The following is a 24,046-nucleotide window of genomic DNA, read 5'->3' on the forward strand; positions in this document are numbered from 1 at the left end:
CCCTAACTTGTTTTTGGTCATAGTGCTTCATCATTTCAAAAGTAACCCAAACTAGGAGAGTAAAAGACCCCATCTCAAAGGAATAAGGCAGAGAGCATTTAGTAAAGCAGGATACCCAACATCCTCCCCAGACTTCTGCATTCACACACACACACACACACACACACACACACACACACACACACACACACACGGTGGGGCAGGATGGAAAGAGAGAGAGCACCAGTGGAGTAAGTCGGGGGCGGGGGGGGGGGGGAAGTACTAAAAGCCAGACAGTGGAATGCATCCTTTAGTCCCAGCACTTAGGCGGCTGAGGCAAAGAATCAAAAATTTGAGACCAACCTGGGCAACATAATAAGACCCTGTCTCAAACAAACAAAATACACAATGATTCTTGGGGGAAATTTTTCTAAAGTAAAATACCTGGTATTTTACCTTTACACTTAAATGTTTGTTTGTTTTGGTAAAGTAAAAAAGAAGAAAGAAGGGAAGAAAATTCAATCGAGAGAGCTGAAAGATACAGAGACATGAAGAGAGACAGAAAGACAGAGAATAAGCTGAAGACGGATGAAACTCAGTGACGGGGTGTTCCCCTAGCATGTACGAGACCCACACCACACACACACACACACACACACACACACTAGGCTTCAAACACAGTACAAAGGTTTAATTTGATTTTATATTTGAATGCAACATAATATATTTTGTATATGTGGATATTTATGCTCCTACAACACTTTAAATATCGACATTTATTTTCTGGTATAACCTTACAACTAAAAATATTTGTTTCTTCGGTTTACTTGAAATATTTGGTAGAAAAAAATTATTTTAACATTGCAAAACTGTCTTTGCAGAGAGAAAACTTAAACGTTTGAGTGTCTTTCTTCTTTGTTCAAAGAAGCCTAAACAAGTTAAACCAATGTCAACATTCTGTGGTCCTCTTTCCTCAAAGCATTAACTAATGTCAGTTCTCAGCTTATTTAAATTAACTCAAGGCTCTCAGTTCCCCTGTACAGACTTTTATGTCTGTGTGTATATCTGTGTGCGCCATGCATGCAGTGCCTGTAGAGGCCAGAAGAGGGCATCAGATTCCTTGAGGCAGGGATTACAGGAGTATTGTCGACTGTCTAATTTAGGTGCTAGGAACTACAGATCTGGAAGAAAGGCAAGGGCTCTTAACCACTGAGCCATCTCCCCAGACTCCTTTTTTTTTTTTTTTTTTTTTTTTTTTTTTTTTTTTAAAGATTTATTTATTTATTATATGTAAGTACATTGTAGCTGTCTTCAGACACTCCAGAAGAGGGCGCCAGATCTCGTTACGGATGGTTGTGAGCCACCATGTGGTTGCTGGGATTTGAACTCTGGACCTTCGGAAGAGCAGTCGGGTGCTCTTACCCACTGAGCCATCTCACCAGCCCTTTTTTTTTTTTTTCTTAATGCCTGCAAAATCTCTTCTTAGCTCATCATCTGGCATATGACAGGGCAATATAGTTTAAGTTGATAACTACCCCTGAGCAACACAGTCCATACATCTCTTCTTGGGGATTGTGGGGTGCCAAGGAAGAAGAATGGAACAGACAGGGAACCTGCTGCTTGTCATCTACCACAATACCCTTCTTCCCATTTGATGAGCAGTGGACAAAAATTATGAAGATTATTGTTACAGCACTACATCTTAGCCGGATCAGGAAGTAGTGTCAACTCAAGTCAATACTTGGGAGGTGGAGGCAGAAAGATCCAGAGGTCAAAGTCATCCTTGGAACGTTTAAAGGATATATCAAGTTCAAGGTCAGCCAAGGCTACAAGTAACAACAACAACAACCAATCAATCAAACAAAAAATGACATAACTCCTGATTCCAAAGGAAACCTCTCTAGGCTCTCAACCACTCCTTGGTTGGAGAAAGAGCTTGGATGTGCCCATGTGCTCTCTGGTACCTCTGTGGGGCTGTCTCTGTCTGTACCTATCTGACTCTGCCACACAGCCATTTCTTGTCCTCAGCCCGTACCCCTCAAGGACTTCCTGGAGACTCGCCATAAGTGAAGCTCACTTCTTTGACTTTCTTTGCTTTCCGAGCTTAGAGAAGTTTTTATTAAGGCTTTGAGAAAAGGGTAGGCACTAGGGAACTGGCTCTGACTGATCACATATTCTTGTGTGCTTGTGGTTAAGCCATGACGTTCTGCCCTGGGTTATTGATAGTTCTAGCTTTTGAAGTTCAAAAGCTTTTAATCACAAAGGTTTTATCTCTGCCTTCAGTTTCCAAAAACATATTTGAAACCTCAAAAGCCAGAGATTGACTTTTTTGGTATCTGCACTCTGCTACAACTGTACCCTAGGGCCTGTCACCAAGAGGTCAGGTCTGGATGAGGACGGCAGACTGAGCAAATATTTTTTTTTTTTCAGGGAGAAAAATCAGTATCTACTATGCATAACTGTAAAGATCCAGAGACTGGCTCAATTGCCGCACCTTACTTTTGAGCCACAAGCTCTGACACATAACATTCTGTAGATGTGCCTCAGGTTAGACTGTTTTCCTCTATAATTGAAAACAGTTGTCAGACTCACTTAAATTCAGAAAGGATCAAATTTACTGTTTTGGCATAGTAAATATCTCAGTTGTAAAATCATTAACATCAGCACTTCATTTTTTCCATTTTCCACTGACTTTTATAAATAAGGGCAAATATGCTAAAAAATGCCAAGTAATTTCAAAACATTGCCATATTTAGATAGCAAAGACGCTGGAAGAAAGCTACGGGCTGGTAGGTGGTACACCATAAGGTAACTCGATATAGCTGCTTGTTTACTGAAATGGGAAAAGTCAAGACTCAATACAGAAGAAAAATTCAGAAGTGTTTGATGCAAACATGGTGCAGTGTGCTGCACGCCTGTAGATCCAGCGCTCAGGAGGCTAAGGCATCGGATGAGGATATTCAAGGATGTCCTCAGCTATGTTCAAAATTCACACCATGGACTACAGAAGACCCTGACTCAAAGGAGGGGAGATGGAGAGAGAGGCGTCTGGTATATATCTAAAAATGACAACTATAAAGATGTTAGTGCATTATCTGCATTTTATTCATTGTTTTTTCCCTTTCACTCATCCTAATAGTCCTTAAATATAAGTGTAACTTGTTTTTTGAAATTTATTTGTATGTATATGAGTGTTTGCCTGCATGTCCGTATGTGTACCACATGCATGCAGCGTCCTCAGAGGCCAGAAGAGGGCTTCAGGAATTGGAGTTAAAGGCAGTTGCGAAGTACTTATATTGGTGTTGGGACTTAGGTCCTCTGAGAAAGCAGCAAGCACCTTTAGCTACTGAGCCATTCGTCGGTTTCATTCATCATTCCAGCCCTGAAATATTTTAATTGTGAGGAAATCCAATTTATTTATTGTTATAGACTGAATTTTTGTTCTCCGCCTGCAGGACTGAAAAGCAACCAACACATGGGACCTCACAAAACTGAAAAGTTGCTGTATGCCCAAGGATACCATCATTCAGGCAAGGCAGCAAACCATATAACGGAGAAAGATTAAACATCTGATGGAGGGCTAGTATCTAAAACTAGAACAAGACTGAAGAAACAAAAACAAAAACAGGACAGCAGGATAATCCAATTGAAATAATCCTATTTAAAAATGAGGTGCAGAACTAAGCAGAGTTCTCTCAAAAGACAAAACACAAATAGCTCCGAAAGTAAAACTACTTTGAGATTTCACCTTCCACCACCAGTAAGAATGGCCGAAAGCAATCGAAGAACAAAGGCAGCTCATGCTGGTGAGGATGCGTGCTAAGGGGAACACTCACCCATGGCTGCTGGGACTGCAAACTTGTAAAACCACCACGGCAATCACTGTGGCTGGCCCGCAGGAAGCTGGGAATAGATCTACCTAAAGATCCAACTATAACCATTTTGGGGCATATACCCAAAAGTGTCTGCCCCAAAGAGGCATTTGCTCAACCATGTTTGCTGCTCTACTTATATTAGCCAGAAATTGGAAACAGGATATATACCCACCAACTGATGGATGGAAAATGAAAATGTGGCACATTTACAGAATAGAATATTATTCAGCTGTTTAAAAAAAATGAAACCATGAGATTTGCAGGTAATTGGATGGAGCCAGAAAAAAAAATCACCCTGAGTGAAGAAACCTAGACCTCAAAAGACAAATATTGTATGTTTTCTCATACATGTAGATGTTAGTGTTTAAGCCTTTGATAGGCATTGGATTTTTTTTTTTTTTTTTTTTTTTTTTTGGTTTTCTGAGACAGGATTTCTCTGTATAGCCCTGGCTGTCCTGGAACTCACTTTGTAGACCAGGCTGGCCTCAAACTCAGAAATCTGCCTGCCTTTGCCTCCCAAGTGCTGGGATTAAAGGTGTGTTCCACCACCGCCTGGCTGGCATTGGACAATTTCATAATCACGAAGTTAGGTATAGGATAAGAAACTAGGGGGTAAGGGAGATTCCCCCAAGAGAACAGAATATAGTTATGAAGAGATGGCAAAAGAATGAAACAGTGGCATTGAGAGAGGGAGGGTAAAGAAGAGAATGGGGATGACGGGCAGTGGTGGCTCACACCTTTAATCCCAGCACTTGGGAGGCAGAAGCAGGTGGATTTCTAAGTTCGAGACCAGCTTGGTCTACAGAGTGAGTTCCAGGACAGCTGGGGCTAGACAGAGAAACCCTGTCTTGATCCCCCTGCCCACCCCCACCCCCCAAAAGAAGAGAATGAGGAGAGGTCCCCTTGAGGTTTGTATGGACTACTACTACAGTAGAAGCTTCCTAAAATAAATACATATATGAATGGAATCTAAATGAAGTCACCAGATAATGGGAGAGAAGATGTTGCAACTAGATATTTCACCACCAGGTAAAGCCTCCAGTGCCAGGAACGGGTCACATCTAGTTGAGTTGTTAGCCAAAGGAGCCCGCTGGAAACCACCCGATATCTCAGGCTATTACTAAGACTATTGGTTGCTCTACACAAACTGACAGTAAGGCCCGATTGCTGGAGGCAATATCTACAGAGAAGTCAAGCTGGTGCTAGTATTCATGGTACTGGAAAGTACTTTGCATGCTACCAGAGGAGAAAGGTAACTCTCAACCCCACTATAAACCTCCTAACATACAACCGTGACCTGCCTGCAAGATATGCTGGAGAAGTAGTGTCATAAATATTATGAGAGGAAGCAAACAGTACCTGATTGGATTTAAAGCCCACCCCACTACATGGAACCCATGCCTGAGACTGTTCCAGTGGCTAAGAACCTGAGACTGGATAGGCCAAGCACCTGGGGAAAACCAAATACTGTTGTTTTTGCTTAAGGAGCATGACATTCTGTGATAACCAGATTAGTGCCTTACTCATTCATTATCAGAGAAGCATCTTCTTACAATAGACGGGAACAAACAAGTGACCCACAACTGCACAAAGTGCAGAAAGCCATTGGAGCACTCAGTCCTAAATAGATTTTCTTCGTCAAACTCTTCTCAAGGAACTAAGTGAAAGAAGAGGTGGAAAAAGGTCTAAGAGCCAGAGGGAATGACTCCAAGGACACAGTGTCTCCCAGACTACAGGACTTATTTATGCGCATATAAACTCGCAGAGGCGTGGCAGTGCCCCCAAGGCCTGCCTGCACAGGTTCAAACCGAGGAGGACCCAAAGCAGAGAGGAGAGAGCGAACAAGGGCTCCCACTGCTAATAAAGAAGCTGTTTGCAATTGATACTCACTTGCAATGGCAATTTTTATTTTCTCCAATGAAGTCTCACGGAGTATATTAGCCACACTTCAGGGTAGGGCTAGTTGGCCAACACAAAATGAACTCAGTGGCATTTTGTAGACTTTCAGGGTCATATCACTTTGTTTGGGTATTTCTTGTCTTACTGATCTTTTGCTTGTATATCTTGGTTTCTGCTTTTATGTTTTTTCAGTGTTTGTTTTTTGTTGTTGGTTTTTGTTTGTTCGTTTGTTTTGATTGTTTTTTCAAGAGAGAAAGGGCGTGGAATCAGGTGAGTGGGGTGGGGAAGGGTCTGGGAGGAGTTGAAGAAGGAGAAAAGATAACGGCAACATTCTTAGCGACAATGGGATCGAAGAGGAAATAACCATAACCAAAGCAGTCAAGGACGAGGAGCGCCTCAGAGAATGTAGAACAGAGATGAGCGCGCCTCAAAGAAGGTAGAACCGGGATGAGCGCGCCTCAGAGAAGGTAGAACCGGGATGAGCGCGCCTCAGAGAAGGTAGAACCGGGATGAGCGCGCCTCAGAGAAGGTAGAACGGGGATGACAAACTGATTTTGGGTACAGAGTCCAAAATCCTGTCATAACAGTCACTCAAATCTGAATGGTCTCTGAGAGGATGTGGCCCAGGATAGACCATGTTGCCAGTACAAACAAATCAGACTCTCCTCAGAGGAAAGGCTCTCTCTCCTCAGAATGCCTTGCTTATATAAGTGAACCTCTGTAAAGCTTTTTTTTTTTTTTTTTTTTTTGGCTTTTCGAGACAGGGTTTCTCTGTATAGCCCTGGAACTCACTTTGTAGCCCAGGCTGGCCCTGAACTCAGAAATCCGCCTGCCTCTGCCTCCGGAGTGCTGGGATTAAAGGCGTGCGCCACCATGCCCGGCAGGCATTTATAATATAAGTTCAACTTCTAAACATTAAGATGGATATGTCCATTGATATAAGCTTTCTGGAAAGCAGCTTGGGAATGTATCAGCACAGCTTTTAATATATTCTACAATTTCTGACTCAACAATTCCTCTTTTAAGAAAATAATCCAGAAAACAAAGATTTAGACAGAAATAAGTTTATTGTAGCATATTTATAATATTATACATAGTTATAATATTTAAGTATTCAACAACTGAAAAAATTAAATAAATAATGGTATAGTCATGCAGCCATGAAAATAATTGGTTTTGAAGAATCAATTTAGAAACATGTCTGAAACAATACTGGGCAGGAAAGGCAGGCAAAACTGCATCACCTGTATTGCATAAGCTTTATTTTATTATTGTTAAGTGGACAAAAAACAGATAAAAGAATAACAGAATGTTAATAATGGTTGCCTCTGGATGGAGAGACCCAAGAATATAAGTACTTATCCTGTGTTAAGAAAAACAAAAATGAAACAAAATAAAACTACTCCTTGATACTCTGTAAATTACCTTCAATTACATTTTTCAAATTGTACAGCCGGAAAAACAAAAAGATAGTTACCCAGTACAACTTCTTCTGCTGTTATCAGTAGAATAAATAGCCTTCTAAGATGTAGGCAAACCGCAAAGCAAGCTTGTTTTGTTTGAGACCTGGTCCCATGTGGCATAGTTTGGCATCAAACTCACCAAGTAGCTAAGGATGGGTAGTGATCCTCCTGCCCCCACTTCCCAGGGCCTGGGATTACAGGAGTACAGCAGCACATCCAATTTCTGCAAAATCCTTTCTCATACCTCTCTAATTCCATTTACCAGTCCTCTAACCGGATCTCTGGCTACCACACAGGCCAATACGACTGAGTAAAATGTGCAGAAGCACAAGGCATCCTTCTTGGGTGGGAACAGTTGGAATGGGAGCAAGAGGAATACACAGAGTCTGTGGAAAATAGAGGGCTTAAGTGAAACAACCCAGGACAGGGCTTGGCTCCCCAAATTCAAAACTGTTCATAGACTCAAAACCACTGTCAGACTCCAAGGCTTACTCCAGAAGAGATTTCATATCCTAGCCCTAAAGGAAAATTGTTGTTCTCTCTAGCAGAGGACCAAGATTTCAGACACTAACCCCTGCAGCTGGGGTTAAAATATACACACAACAACCATGAGGCAGAGTGGCATAGAAGCCAATGGACAGACGCATGAGGATATACCTAAAAGATTTTAGCCTGCAAGCCTACAATGTTGACAGCTTATTCTCACTAGACATAGGTAGCTTGTGTGTCTCCATGCACTTTTATAAAGGCACAAAGATGAAAGAGAGTGTAGCTTAGGAGAGATTAACACGTCAATGGCTTTTCCAATATAGAAAGATTTCAAGTTTGAAGAAAAGAAGGAAAAGATGGCAACTGCAGAGTCTTGTAGTCTGGAATTTAAACAGCTATAAGGTACAGTGGGTTGGGGGAGATGGAAAGAGGTACGGTGGTAAACATTACCAAGGTAACACTGTATTCAGGTATGGAAATTGTCAATTGATACCTTTCTTAAAGGTACAGTGGTATTAAAAGGGGTGATATGGATAAGAAGCAGCCATGGTTAAAAGAGGAGCAATTATGGCATCATTCCCTGCCTTCCAACTTGATTGTGCACAGGAAAAGGGCTATGAATCCAGGCGCTCTGGTAAGAGCAGGAGAGAGCCACGTTGCAGCCCATATAATCCAGCTGCGCAGAGGGACTGGCTTTGGTGTGTGATACATGAGATTTCCATGCCTCCCTTCTGTCCTTCCTAGAAACAAATTAGTATGTGCAAATGCACCTGCTGGGCCAAAGACTGCGCTAGCATGGTGGCCAATTTCCCCACGTTGTCTACCCTCTACTACAATGTGCTCCATTTAAAGTATCCGAATGATCCAATAGCCATAAACAAAAAATTTAAATTGTCTACAGTCATGCTTATAAATGAAAATTTTACCATCAAGCCAAGTTTAACAAAACTTAAAAACAGCGTTGACCTTGCTAAAATGTGACAGGGAGTCTCCTTGGTTCAGCCTTCCTCTTCCATCCTTATGACTGTTCCAGAATTCCCCATCCCAGAACTTCAGTCTCATAGACATCTGAAACCTAACCTCTGTCTGCACTTGGCAGTTAAAGAAACTCATAATCCAAAAGCCACCTCTACCTGTACTGCTGCTGCCTGTACTGCTGCTGCCTGTACTGCTGCTGCTGTACTGCTGCTGCCTGTACTGCTGCTGCCTGTACTGCTGCTGCTGTACTACTGCTGCCTGTACTGCTGCTGCCTGTACTGCTGCTGCTGTACTGCTGCTGCCTGTACTGCTGCTGCCTGTACTGCTGCTGCTGTACTGCTGCTGCCTGTACTGCTGCTGCCTGTACTGCTGCTACTGTACTGCTGCTGCCTGTACTGCTGCTGCTGTACTACTGCTGCTGTACTGCTGCTGCCTGTACTGCTGCTACTGTACTGCTGCTGCCTGTACTGCTGCTGCTGTACTGCTGCTGCTGTCTGCTGCCTGTACTGCTGCTGCTGTACTGCTGCTGCCTGTACTGCTGCTGCTGTCTCGACTGTTTTTCCTGATGTGTGCTCCGTGGTCCTGCACCTCGGTTCCACACATCTAACAGCCTTAATGACTATTCATGGCTAGTCTCATTTCATTTACACCCCATCCACCGTGCCACCTCAGTACTTGAAAGCAGATTTCCCGGTCGTGGCTTTTCAACCATGAAGCATTCATTCCAACACACTGCTCTAACTGTAAGGCTACAATTATACACAGGCGTGGTGCCACACATAGCTAATCCTAGCACTTGATGGACAAAGTCAGGCAGTTCTTAAGTTCAGGTCCAGCCTGCAATATTTAGCAAGAGACCTCAATGGTGGCATATGCTTATGATCCCAATATTTATATGCAAAGCCAGGAGTATCAGGAATTTAAAGTTACCCTCAGCTACAGAATAAGATAAAGGCCAGACTGGGTTTTCTTTTTGTTTTGAAATCTTATCGTCCTAAATCTCAAAACCAACCAAACAGGTTGGAAAGAAGGCTCAGTGGTTAAGAGCCCTGACTGCTCTTCCAGAAGACCACGGTCAATTCCAAGCACCCACATAGCCGTTCACAACTGTCTGTAACCTAAGCTCCAGGGGAACAGACATTCTCACACAGGATGCAGGGAAAACAACACAACAATGCACATAAAATAAGTAGATTATTTTTTTAATGTAAAAAAAAAAAAAAACATAAATTAAGGCCAAAACGTAAAAGATCCTGTCTCAGCCGGGCAGTGGTGGCACACGTCTTTAATGCCAGCACTTGGGAGGCAGAGGCAGGCAGATTTCTGAGTTCGAGGCCAGCCTGGTCTACAGAGTGAGTTCCAGGACAGCCAAGGCTACACAGAGAAACCATGTCTCGAGATTTTGTATTTTCCCCAAACTCACACTTAAAACATGATCATCCCTTTGTAACAAGCATTCTATGTTGAAATGTCCAATTATCTCACAGAGTATGCTTGTGTGAGGGGAGGGCATGACTGGACCACAGTCTCGTGTAACCTAAGATGGCCTAGAACTCCATTTGTAGCTAAGAAGACCTGTTAACTCCTGATCCTCCCTCCCAAGGGCTGGGTTCGTAAGCATGCATTGAGACTACAATATTGTCCTTCCTACACTCTTTTCTTATTGTAACTAATTTATCAAAGAATTGGGTCATCTTGATAATATAGTTCAGTATTTCCCCTGCCTTTCCCCTGTTTAAATACTAGTTGAATCCAAAGGCTTGATCAGACTCAAAACTAAATTCTTTCTTTGCTGTGCTTGGGAACTGAACAAAGGACTCCCTACATGTGAGACGAGAAGTCTACCACTGAGCCATACCCTCTACCAGAGTTTTTAAACTTCGTGGGTGGTATTTCTTTATTTTTGTGATATCAACCATTGATGCTCAATGCCTGAAAGACCTAGGTATTAGGGATTCCACATTGATGACATTTTTTTTTTCAAACTACTTCATTTACTAGATGAAATGTTTCTACAAAGAGAATTCCTCTTGCAGATTAGGTGTCTACTTTTTGCATTTCTATAGTTTTGCAGTGTTCCATCTGACTTAAATGACTTCAAATCTTCAAGGAGCAGAATCCTAGCTATCCTTTAATGAGCCCAGTACACCTCAAAGATGCCGTGCTGCCCTTCTGGCAGTCGGCCTCTCTAGTACATGTTTAACAGTCACTATTCTAACAGTGCTTACCTTACTGACTCATTTATCTATGGCCTCCATCACCAGAAATGGAACGCTTAGGAACAGGAGGAGCCTTAAGCCCAAGCATCTGAATCAAATGGTTGTTGGACAAATATTTTCAGGATGCATGAAGTATGAAAGAAATTGGGGTTTTATTTAAGAGATCATTTTCCTTAAATGGATCCATTATAATGCAGTTTACAAAGCAACTGGGAATGAAGAAATCATTACTGGAATGTGTTACCAGAACTAAAGGGTTCTATGGGAAGTAAAAGTTGAACCAGAAGTGTGTTACAAATGTATCCAGTTAAGTACTAACTGTGTTCAGCAAGAAGAGCTTGGGGTCTCAAAACTAGACAGAAGACATGATGAGAATTTGGAGGAGCTAGGGTCCTTCCTAAAGATTGCATCAGACCCTGCTTAGATGTAGATAGTAGCTTTCTAGCAATTGGGTAGGATTCAATTGTAAATCCTCTTGTCTCTGTACTCACACAGTGCCAGGGGTATTAAGCCCGAAGATGCCCGACAGAAGAACTTATTTTCAATGAAATAAGGGTTTAAAACAAGTCAAATCTCCTTTGAGAGCTGGAAAGATGGCTCAACAGTTAAAGGTCCTTGCTGTTCTTGCAGAGAACCGAGCTCGAATCCCAGCACCCACACAGTAACTTAAAACAGTCTAATTAGTTATAGGGATCCAAGGCCCTCTTATGGCCTCTGTGGGGCACAGATACACATGTAAACAAAACACCCATATACATAAAATATTTAGAAGAAAAAAAATTCCCTTTGGTATGTTCTGAAGGAAACAGGAGGGAAGGAGGCTTAGCATCTCTGGCTAGGGGCACAGCTTCCATTCAAATCTTCTGGAAAAGGAAGCAAAGGGTCTGACAAGAGCTAGACCATAGGGAAGGGTGAGCAAGAAGGGTCACAACCAGCTCATCTTAAGGAGGGCTTGTCCCCTGAGGATGTAGCCTGTATGGTTTCCATAGCAGCCAGAAATGAGTGCTTCAGAAGCAGGAAGAAAACAGGCCTAAATAAAAATGTAACACAGACTAAGGCAAAACAGTCAGTCATTAGAAGCATAAAGCATGAACGAGCATATACAATCGTATATACAGATGCCACATGGAGAGTATGTGACACTACTGCTGAGCAGGTCTAGGTTATGAGAAAATGAAAATGCCTGAAAGCAGACAGGGAATGGACAACAGGAGTGGCAGTGGTGGCACACACCTTTAATCCCAGCACTCGGGAGGCAGAGGGAGGTGGATTTCTGAGTTCGAAGCCAGCCTGGTCTACAAAGTGAGTTCCAGGACAGCCAGGGCTATACAGAGAAACCCTGTCTCGAAAAATCCAAAAGAAAAAAAATAGTTATGTACACTCTCACAGATTAAGAATTTGTGTTGGGGCTCGAGAGATACTTCAGAGGCTAAAAGCACTGGTCGTTCTTCCCAAGGACCCAGGTTCAATTCCCAGCATCCACATGGCAGCTCGCGACTGACTCAAGTTGCAAGGGACCCAACACCATCATACAGATATGCATGCCAGGAAAATACCAATGTACATACAATAAAAATAAGTAAGGCATATAAAAGTGCTTAAAAAAAAGAATTTGTGTCTGACCTGAGGATTAAACTCAGAAACCACGCATAATAGGCATTTGCTCTATCTATCATTACCAAGCTAACTTTGGCTCCGAAACCACAATTCTGCAAAAAAGTCAAAATAGGAAGTAGTGTGAAGCTGGGATGTGACAAGTCAGAAGGTGCGTGCCCTTCTGCAGGAGGTGATGGCCTCTGACAGCACAGGGCACCCATGCGTTGTGGTTACTAGGCACTGCCCATTTGGAACCTTCTCCACCTTGGGCAGGGCGTTGCTGTGGAGAGCTGCACTGTAAAGGCACAGCTACAACCCGCATTGGTCCCATATAAGCCCTGCAAGTCTGCATTGTAGCAGTAAGTCTGCTGGGACAAAGAGGAAGCACGGGTTCTGCGTAAAAGACCCATGAGTTCCCACAGCAGCGTGCCAGTCTCCCACTAGAGAGAAAGCGGGAGAAGGAGGAGGAGAAGAGATAGGTGGAGACCATGGAAAGAGTGAGAGAGACCAGGACGAGGCAGGGCAGCCCAGCATACCATGTCTCCTGACAGATGACTGTCTCCACTTCTGTCATTCCGAATCTGAACCCAAGTTTAATACGCCAGGGGAAGAGAGTTAAACAGATTGAAACCGTCCTGTGATTCTAGAGCCCTGCCACCCTGTACTCATCACTGTTTCCTATTTCAGCTAGTGGCTGGTATCAGCCAGCAACCAGAAAAGCATCCTTAAGGATGCTTAAGTCATCTTCATTCTTGTGTTCCATTAATTTTGCCTTAAACCATTTGAAATCAGTAGTTTAAAAAAACAAAGGATTCAGGACTGGGCATGGTGGTTACCAGAATCTGTTGGCAGAGGAATGAGGACTGGCCCCAAGTTCAAGGTCTATACTACAAGTTCCTGGGCAGCAACAAGACCCTCTCTCAAAAAAACCCAAAACAACAACAACAACAACAACAACAACAACAACAAAAACAAAAATAGTACTAAAGATGTAGCACTGTAGGTAGTAAATTTAAAGCGCGCACCTAACACGCATGAAGTTCTCCATTCAATGCCTAACACCCCAAGCCAGACATAATAGTGCATACTTATAAACCCATTATAAGAGGTGAACACTCAGCCTTGGTTCCAAAACTAGTCCAAGGGAACCAACAAAAATGAGACCTCAGGCAAGTTAGTTAATTACTTTAAAATTAATTTCTTCATCTCCAAAATATGGATAATCAGCAAGTTGTGGTAAATATCAAGCAGGGAAAACATGTAATACGAAGCACAGCCTTAGGTTTATTTTGTAGTACATGTTCATGTCATGCCTTCTATACAGGGCTGATGTAAAGAGTAAATGTCAGTATATACAAAGACTTTAAAGTGTCATACAGAGAAAGCACTAGCAGGGTGTGTGGGTACAGGCCTGTAAGCCCAGCACTGGACTGGACTCAGTGGGAGCGTCACAACTGCAAGGCCAGTTTGCAACTTAGTGATACTCTATCTCAGAAGTGAAAATGTGGATACAACTCAATGATGGAGAGCTTGCCTAGATAAATCAAGGCCTCAATTTCCAGCCCACCTGGGGGGGTGGGGAGGAGGAAGAAAGAGAAGGGGAGAGGAAAGGAGAAGAGATAGGGAGGGGGAAAGAGAGGGGAAGGGAAGGAGGGGAGGGAAAAGGAGAGGGGAGGGAAGAAGAGGGGAGATACCAGCTGTTACTATCATTATTACATAGACCTTGAATTGGTAATCGTTTTTATAATATGTCGCAGTGGTCTAAGCTATCATTACCTCTTGCCTCAAATTATGCAGTTTCCTGTAGTTGGTTACACAACCTTCCCTACTCTATACTGTTCTCCTTAACAGTGGTCTAGTAACATTACTATTTCCAACTCTTTCTCTGGCTTTCTTAGGACAAGGGCCTGTGCTCACGATAACCTTTATAACCAGAATAAGTCCTCGTGTATAGCAATGTACTTAACAAATATATGTGGCTTTTTATTTGACTTCATCCAACTAAATCTTTTCATAGCTCTCATAGGCTCTGCAAGCAGATTACTTCCTTACCTCCCAAGGATTCAGACATCCAAAAAACCTTGGTATTTGGGGAAAAAAAAAAGTCTTTTTCCATCAGGTTCAAAAGTCTATTATTAAGTCTCATCTAGACTTGATGGATGCTTCCACCTGGCCTTGCCATAAAGTGATCTGTAAACCCTGACTTTAATTTCTGTACAGATCATTTCTAATAGACATTTAGAATAGGACCTAGATGAGAGAAGTGTAACTATCCATCAAATGACTGATACCACTTTCTCCTAATCTGGGAACTGAACATGTACACTAATTGTCATTTTGGGTAGCCCTTGAAATAATCCTTTAAGTAGTTAGACATAATTTACCTTGCAAAATAATCATCTAATTAATATAAACAAATGCATATACATGTACATATAATTGCAGAGAGAACTATCTAATGATAGGTACGATAATAAAGTAATATGTCAGGTGTGGTGGCTCATGCCTGAAATCATAGCCGTGAAGAAGCTAAGGTAGGAAGACTACTGTGAGTTCAAGACCAGACTGGGCTAAATAAAGGGAGCCTATCTCAAAATAGTGCTAATAATAATAATAGCTACAACATACTTGGTATGTGCCAATTATAGTTTAAGTGCAATTCCATTCATAATCTCATTTTATCTTCACCATATGTACATATTAGGCTCCATGACAAGAGGGACAAAAGATTAAGAAATCTGCCAAAGAGAACCGGGTATATGATTCCTTGGTAAGTGTGATTGCTTAGCATATACAAGGCTGTAGGCTCAACCCCCACCACTGAATGAAAGAAACATTTATTAAAAAACAAAAACAAACAAAACAGAGATTGCAAGAGTCCACAGCTATGACAGTGAGAATTTAAATTCAGGAAGCCAGACACCAAAGCCTGAGCTTGGTGCTGAGTAGTTTACACATTTTCATTCTGAATGACTTCAAGACCCCGAGCTGGATATCAGACATTAGCTTCAAAAAAGATTAAAGCAATTGGCGTTTGAGGAAGACATTATATAGCACATCTGGAGTCCACGGAAAATCTAAGCTATGTTCCATGTAAGTAGGAGTGCAAGTAGGAGTGAGTGTCTACTGGAAATGTGTCTCATGATGATAGACCATCTGCATTCCAGATTTTCAGCTAATGGCCCTGAGATCCCAGGAAATGATGAATGGTGCCCAAATGACCTGGGATAGCACGGTGCTCCTCATTGGCTCTCTTACCCTAAAGGCAGCATCTTTGAACAAAGAGGGTACATTTCACAGCAGAGGAAGGGTTGGCTATGCTCACATAATGACAAGAAGTCAGACTCTCAGCAGCTGTTACATCCAGTTATTCATCTCCCCAGCACTAGGGTATAGAGATAGGCGCATCCCAGGAGCTCGTTGGCCGGGCAGTATAGCCAATTAGTAAGCTTCAAGTTTAGAGAGACTTTCCCCCAAAATAGAGACCAAGAGACGCTAGTAGAAGTTGGCCTCTGGCCTTCATGTGTGCACATATGTGAACACATGCATAGATACAAGGTTTTCTTAAAAAGCAATTTATAAAATAAGACAGGAAGACGTAATAGTATTGGGTCCTACCCTTGTGTTTAAGCTTACACGACCAGCTACTGAAGCTTTACTCAAGTTACTTCGTCCTTTTGGAAGACGTCTTCTGACTCTACACTTGCTTCCCACCCATGCTCTGTTCACTTGTTGCATGCTAACCCTAGCACTGGCATGACATACGCCTCTCCTCTACTGCTGCAGCCTTTAAGCCCAGGTCATTCTATCAACTTCAGCTACCTTCTGCTTTTGCCTTTTCTTTAGAAGTCATATGTTCTATTTCTATCCTTCAATAGTTACAGCTAATAGAGACACGTTTCACAAAAGTTTTGATCAGCATCTTTACTTTTCTTCAATACAGAATTCTACTCTAATCACCCTTTCAACTTACATGTCATTGTCCAACACTCTTACTCACTAATTACATGCTCTAAGATTCACATCGTCTACCAGGGCTTTGCTTAGTAGGCCTTCTGACCACTGGAGCTCACTGACCCAAATCTGTATCTTGTTATAGTCCGTGCTTGTGCCAACATCTTAAGTATTTAAGGATTGGCTTATGCATCTTCTATCACCATTTCCACTGCTCTTTTACTACTCTGCCTAACTTAAGGACCTGGCTCAAGTTTATGGGAGTTGTTTCTAAATCTTCGGAGAAAATGCACTGACTTCTTTTAATCTTCTAGAGGTGTGACCAATGAAGTACCACTTCAAAGTCCCTATTTACGAGTTTGTGGGTCACACAGGTAGTCAAAATTTGCAAATTATCAAGATTAGTACAAGGGTCTTTGCTGTCTCTCCCAACGGGGTATTTGTTGCTGCTTAATAGGTATGCATGCACTTTGAGATTGGTTCTCTTTCCACATTTATGTGGGTTCCAAGCATTGAACTTGGATCACAAGGTTTGCATAACAAGCCATCTGGTCATGAGTGTTTATTCATCTCTATGCTAAGCATTCTGTGGACTCCTTCCCTTCTTCCCACATTCCTTAGAAGCTAAAGGTATGCTGTGCTTGGCAACCACTGAGTAAGGCTAGTTTTATCAGATACTTGCAAGGATCCCAGTCTTAGCTTTGTTTTATCAGCTTCATTTTGTGCCTCTTCAGCAGTGTTTAAAGTTATTTTTATATACAGCTGGATGTGGCTCAGTGCTAGTGTTTGCCCACCATGTGCGAAACCCTCAATTCAATCCCAACAAGACAGGAGTGAAGGGTATTTTTAAATAAATATATATTATCCTATTTCCATCTATGGAAAGCATTTTCAGGGAATCTAATCCATACCATCTTTCCAAAGCAGAGCCTGAATAGTAAAAAAGGCCCCACATAAATCCTAAAACAAGGATTGAGATGAAAACAAAGAGAGCCAAAGGGATGGGAAAGGGATGTGAAGAGCATCAAGAAAACAAATTTTGTTTGAAAATGACAAAACAAAAGAAAACAAGACAAAATGATGAAGACAAGAAGCACACAGAACATGACTGGTACATGAACAGATGTCCATGTACGTGCGTATTCACTTTCCTGGGGCACATTACAGCATTAGACTGTTTGTCCTTCAGCACTAAAGATGACAATCAGAGAATGGCAGCAGGACAAGAATACATGCAGGTTCTAGAAAGACTAGTTGTCACATGATAACAAAAATGTTTGAAATTCCTTCAGACATTAGGAGCATGGGGGCAAAGCTCTCAACGCAGTTCACTCGTGGCTTTTGACCCTGGTCACTGTACACCACACAAAATATAAACTCAAAAAATTGTCACAATGATACAGACAGATCGTTAATGGCAACGGACTACCTCACTTCTCCAGCTTTTCTGTCTGTCAGTAATCCTGGCTGCAACAGCTGAAGAACTGATGTTTTAAGGGACAGGTAGCAGAAAACTCAAAAAGTCTCTTCTATGAAAAAGAAGTTTGCTTTAGGCAGTTATCTTATTTCTTCCATGCTTGTTTTCTTGAGCTAGGCCCTCTCTCTGGAATGATTCATTTCCACACCTGATGTCTCTGGCTTTGGATGATGGGACCACTTGCTCCCTAGTTGAAGTACCCTCTGTAGCCGGAAGAAGTTTAATAATTCATAATCCAGGACATTCTTTGTGCCTTAAAAGGCACCACATTCAGGGTCAGCCTGGGAATCGCATAGATGATTAGCAAGATAAAGAACTACTAGAACTTAGATGCCACAGGCCCAGCCTCGGCTGTTCTCTTTTATGAATTATCTTTTTACCCATACTCACTACTATTGCCAAGAGTTAGCCAGTCATTCTGGGTTCCATACTGAAAACAAGCAAGTGTCCTAGATCAGTTAGATAGCCACCTACATCAACCACATAACCTATGTCACTTTACAAGGTTCAGATTCCTGAGACCAACTTATGAAACAATTTCTAAGTGAAAAGCAGGGGTTTATTGTGGTATTGATACCGTACTATGATCTTGTGCCAAAGGCAGCTGATCTACCTCAGCACCAAGTACAGGCAATTCTTATCTACTTGCTCAGGTTCATAAAAGTGGATCTACAGATTCTATAGCTTACAAAGCACTAAGGGAGGAGAGAGGGCCTAACAGTTAAGAGAGGACCCAAATTCTGTCTGAATACCCACACCTAAGCAGCCCGTATGTAATTCCATGACTCAGCTCTCAGAGGCTCTGAAGAGCAACCACACAACTGGCGCACACACCACACACACACACGCTGCTTTTCCAGAGGACCTGAGTTCTACTCTGAGCACCCACACAGCAGCTCACAACCACTCACTGTAACTCCAGTTCCAGAGGATGCCACACTCTCTTCTGGTCTCTTTGGACATTATACACATGTGCAATGTGTGTGATGCAAGACATTCATGCAGACAAAACACCCATAGATATAAAATAAACATGGGAAAAAAAAAAACTAACAAAAACCAGGAAAGCAATCAAAACAAAACCTGAGAAGAGCCACTAAGAAGGAACAAATTCCAAAAGTTTCTTAATGTTAGTATGAGTGAGAAGTATCAAGAGGGCTGCCTCTAAAGCACTGTCAAGTCTGCCAAGAAACTCAGGCATGGTGGCAGTATAATCTCAGCACCTGGGAAGGGTTGCCACAAGCTCAAGGTCAAACTGGTCGGGCTAGCTACACAGTGAGGCCCTGGCTTTCAAAACCAATCAAACCATATTTGGCGCTTATAGGTCAGTCCAACATTTCAGTTTGGCTCTGAGCATGAATAACTGATTCGTTGACTGACCAAGACAAAGTCTTGCTATGTAGTCCAGGCTGGTGTCTGTCACCCGAGTGCTGGGATTAGCAGTACATACCACTAGGGCTGGCTTGATCTAGACCTTTGAAAACTCTGTAGAGGAACATGGTGACTGGCACCTACAGTCCCAGCACTGAGGAGAGAGGCAGGAGGATCATGAGCTAAGGCCAGCCTGCAGCAGGGTTTTGATCTAACTCAATACCAGTGAGGAAAGGTTGCTGACCAATGGCCACGTTTCTCTACGTAAAAACAGAACCTTTGCAGCAGAGCAGAAGCTGAAGTTTTCGGCTTTGTACCTTATTTGTCAGCTCCAAGACTACAGGTGTAAGTGCAAATCAAGCCTTAATCTACACAGCTACACTGCTGGAGCTGCCCGGTTCTCATTAGCCCCCAAAAGCTCTTACGTCTTGTATAATGTGGTGATCCTGGGCTATCACTGGGAACAGACCAGTAATTTTATAATATAGTGATTGAAGATGTCACTATATAATAAGCATTTTATACAAATTCTCTGGAGATCTTTAAATTATATGACAGGACATAAGGGCCCCGGAAAAGTATCTTTCCATGAGTCTGAATCTTTGGTATCTGCAGTAAAGATAACCCCCAGTGATCCGGTTTCTGTTAACCATATACAATTTGGCGGGATGTCCTACCAAACAACCCAACCGACTCCATAGGGCCTGAGCAGCATTGCCATGATCTGTGATCAGTGCTCTCGTGCAGAGGACTTTGAACTCTTTCACAGTTACTAAGGTAGCTGTTGGGACTGCTAGCTTCTAATCTTCTAGATTTGATATGTTGTGTTCAAAAGAGCCAAGCGTTAGAGGGCTTTGCTTAGTGCTGATTTTGTCATGATGTATGAGAACCCCAAAGAATGGGGAAGCCAGGGTATGCACTTCACTTTCTAACTCTAATAGCAGAAAGTTCTCATGCTCTACTTCAGCCATTCATTAAATATTTTTAAGACTCTGGAGTGGGAGGGTGTTACAAAGAACCTTCCTTCATTAGAGTTGGGACTGAAACTAAAGTAAGCCCATCCTGAGACAACGAACCGCCTTCTGGCTGCTCTGCATAGAAAAACAACACCGGCACCAAAGTAACTAAGAAGGAAAGGAGGGAAGAAGTGCAGCTGGAAGTGAAGAAATGACACAGACCTCCCACACACACACTTTAAAAACTTTTATTTATATAAAAAACTCATTTGTTTTTAAAAGCATTAACAAGAGAAAGAAAGAGAGAAAAGATACAGAGCAGAAGATATGCCCCTTAGTAGTATTCGGTGGGAGGGTAGGATTTTTGGTTTGCTGAAATTGAATGTTTAGTGTTTTTATAAATGAAAAAGGAAAAACAAAACAAACAAACAAAAAAACAGTTAAAGGTCCCCAAAGCCCATGGCTATTCTATTACCCACACCCCACCGAGAAGAAAGAGCACCAGGAAGAGCAGAAGAGGACAAGAGAACCCAAAACCAGAGGCAGATAGATGTGGGTGGGGGAGGCTCCCCTGTGCAGTGTACTCTGAGGGTCACAGAGAGCACAGAGCTCCTTTTTGCCAGAAAAGGGAAACGGGACTAGGAAGAAATGGGAAGGAAGCAAAGGTTGGGGGGAGGGGGTGACTGCAATGTATAAGAAAAGGAGTTGGTGGGCTGTGCACTTTTCTCCTACCCCATAGCCTCAATATATTAAGGAACAGGACAAGAGGGATAAAGAATTCCAGTTGCATTGAATAGAGCTTTTAGATTAAGGAAAGAAAATAAGGAAAAATGTTTAAAAAAAATTGCACCCACATAGTAGCTGCTTCTCTAGCCAAGCTGTAACACTCACTACAACAGAAAAGGGTGTAATGGAGGCATGGCCTGATTCCCTGTAGCCTTTCAGAGATGATGGGAACTGGGGACGACTAAGGAGTCAGAGTCACAGCACTCCCTCCTAACAGCCTCACTTTGAGACTTATCGGGATGGATTTTCACCAATCCCAACTGCACACTGTTAAGCAGAAGCCTGTTGTGGCTATGTCAGAGGCTTTAACAACACCCAGTAGGGACGTGAAGTTCCCTAAGTTACCACTCCTCTTCTTTGCTTCAGCTACTGGGGGTCAACAGTGGGTAAGAAAATAACAAGGTCTAACTTGCAAAATCATGAGAAATGAGACTGCAGAGGCAAAGAAAGGCACCTGGAAGAGAGGGAGGAGATGCACCCCAGGCCAAAGGCACAAAGAAGAGGCAAAGCCAGGGCAACTCCTACCTTACAAGGGCAAAGGGGGAGGAGCTATGTACAAGTCTTGTAAGTTGGCCAACAAATCCAGGGAAGGGGAGGAGAGGGAGGACAAGCTTATAAAGGACGAAGAGAGATGGGGTGAGGGGGCTGAGGAAAGCCAGCTCTGAAGCTTCCTGCCAGTTTCAGACTAACCACTTCATGTACATTCCTCCTAGAGGTTCATCTTCTCAATAGACAATCTTTCTGTTTCTTCTCAACCAGGGGGTTCCATGGCATTCTCCTTTTTACAAAGCATCTTGCAAAACAGCCAGGTCAAGTTAGCAGGTTTATCACAGGGTAGGAGAGGAGGGTTAAGGACAGCCTTGGTCAGGACAGCACCCCAAGGTTATCCTGAAGCTGACAGAGAGATGGAGTCTGTAGGTCCTTTGTGGTCCCTGCCTTGAACAGGAGGAACAAGAGTTCTCACTCTGAGGTTGGGGAGTACTTCACTTACTTGAGGGCCCTTGCCAGGTGGAATGTGCCAATGTTTCCAGCCTTCTTGGCTTCAAAAATCGCCACTGGATAAGGGAAGAACTCACACTTCCCCATCCAAAACAAAATAAAAAGTTCCCCCCACACCAGAAAAAATAGTCTTGATTAAAAGTCATCAGTTTGTCAGAATGCTGACTGCTGAACAGACAGTGTGTAATTTTCAGTTCTTCCCATTGCTTCCAGTAGAGAGTTCCACTCTCCCTCCCTCTATGCAAGGCCAAGAGTTCCAGGGAAGGCTGGCAAAAAGAGCTAATCTGCAGCAGTTTCTCAAGATATGCAAATAACAGAGTCAGGTTTCTTGGGGGAAAACTGGAAGTAGGGTCTGGGAGGATAGGACAATTAAACTTCAGTGGAAGATGTAGGTAATTCACGGATGACGGCAGCCAATTTGGGCTACAAGGGTAGGAGTCAGCCTGGCAGTTGGCACAATAGTCCAGCGAAGAAAGGAAAAAAATCATCAGTCCATTTCACCACCAAAAAATAAAAGTAATATATTATAAGCCCATATGGAGCAGGTAGAGTGGCGCTAAATCTTCTGCTGTGGGGAAAAAAGAGAAGGCTGTTAAGGCTGAGGACAGGACGACAGGGGAAACATACACAGCTGAGCAAATCTGGAGGCAGGAAAGCAGCACACAACATAGAACCAGATCATCCGCTGCATCCCAGCCTGGGAAGAGGTCGTGATCACAGAAGTAGAACCCTTGGGTACCATGCGGCTCAAACAAGTATCGCAGGCCTGATCAGATCAGCATGATTGGCAAAGAGTAGGCACACAGCAACCTCCTTCCTCAGGACCATCTTAGGGGTGACTGGAGGACATACCATGGGGGAGTAAGACACTTGGTTCCCCTCATCATCCAAAACCAACACATCCAACTCTTCCTCCAAAGATTCCTGCCCCTCGTCCTGCTGTGAACACATGCAATTTGTTAGTAAGAGAACCAAGGTAAGACTTTCTAAGTGTGTGCCAGATGGAAGGGAAATCCCAACATCTGTAAAGTGAACAAACCCTGTTAAGAGTACAGGGCAAACATCCTAAACAGGTAAGTGCAAGAGCAGGGAGATGTCCTCGAGAGCAGGTTAGTTAGTGTCAGTGACGTCAGCAACGCTTGCAAAATCCATCCACACAACCAATGAGCAACATCCCAAGAACCATCAAGATGCATCAAAGAAAACCTACCAAAAAGATTTGTCTTTTTCTTCCCGCCGCCTCCCATTTTATATATCATACAGTTTCAAAATAGTATTAGCCTCATACACAGCAATACATAACAAGGATTTACCATCAAGGGTGCTCCCTTCAATGGTTCCATATCACCCAGATCCCCAGATCGGTCCAGTGTTCTGTTGTGGTCTCCTCTCTCATTCAGTGTGGAATAGTTGTTATCTAGAGGAAGAAAGTACACAGAAATAAGACATTCCTTCTAGTATACAATGTATGTGAATATGTGAATTAGATTGTGAAATGAACTGTTTTAGATGCACCAACAAGATATTAAACACTGGTGCTTTTTAACACTTACACATAACTTGAGTATAATGGGAAAGATGGTGTATGAGAAATACCCAATACTGGGGATGTACTTCAGTGGTAGAGTGGTTAGTCTAGATTCAATTCCCACCACTGCAAAAACAACAAAGCAATAACAACAAGAAACAACAGTGTATCCCTTGGTGAGTGACACTAAAGAGACCTGGCCTACAAAAGAGATACAGCCCTGAAATTGAGAGAAGACAGAGAAATATGTTAACAATTGAAAGAAACTGATAAAGCAAAACACAACTTGAGTTTAGGTTTTGGGAATGAAAAGAATTTAGAAGAACAAAGGGGAAGGATATTCCCATAGAAGGCTTCATATACCCAAGTAGAATGATGAGATAGAATAGCAAATAGGAAGGAGGAACAAGAATTTGAGGTCATCCTCGGCTAACCTGGGCTATGAAATCCTGCTTAAAAAAAAAAAAAAGACCAGTA

The 24,046-nt window shown here is 42.6% G+C and overlaps 1 protein-coding gene across 24 annotated transcripts in view; it reads right to left on the reverse strand.

The window, feature by feature from the left end:
• Positions 1 to 6,801: 6,801 nt before the first annotated feature.
• The window catches only part of Ctnnd1 (catenin (cadherin associated protein), delta 1), a 71,882-nt gene continuing 54,637 nt past the window's right edge, over positions 6,802 to 24,046 (reverse strand). For 10 of the 24 annotated variants that reach the window (XM_006498630.2, XM_006498634.3, XM_006498632.3 and 7 more), the window contains 3 exons: positions 23,355 to 23,458; positions 22,894 to 22,980; positions 6,802 to 22,609 (listed from right to left, as the gene is read on the reverse strand). In XM_006498630.2, coding sequence (XP_006498693.1) covers positions 22,598 to 22,609; positions 22,894 to 22,980; positions 23,355 to 23,458 — 203 coding nt within the window. In that variant the 3' untranslated portion in view covers positions 6,802 to 22,597. The remainder of the gene's footprint in view (positions 22,610 to 22,893; positions 22,981 to 23,354; positions 23,459 to 24,046) is intronic. The other 14 variants (NM_001355064.1, NM_001355067.1, NM_001085453.2 and 11 more) reach the window with 5 other exon arrangements.

This window comes from Mus musculus, chromosome 2 (assembly GCF_000001635.26).
Source record: "Mus musculus strain C57BL/6J chromosome 2, GRCm38.p6 C57BL/6J".
NCBI classification, from domain to species: Eukaryota; Metazoa; Chordata; class Mammalia; order Rodentia; family Muridae; genus Mus; species Mus musculus.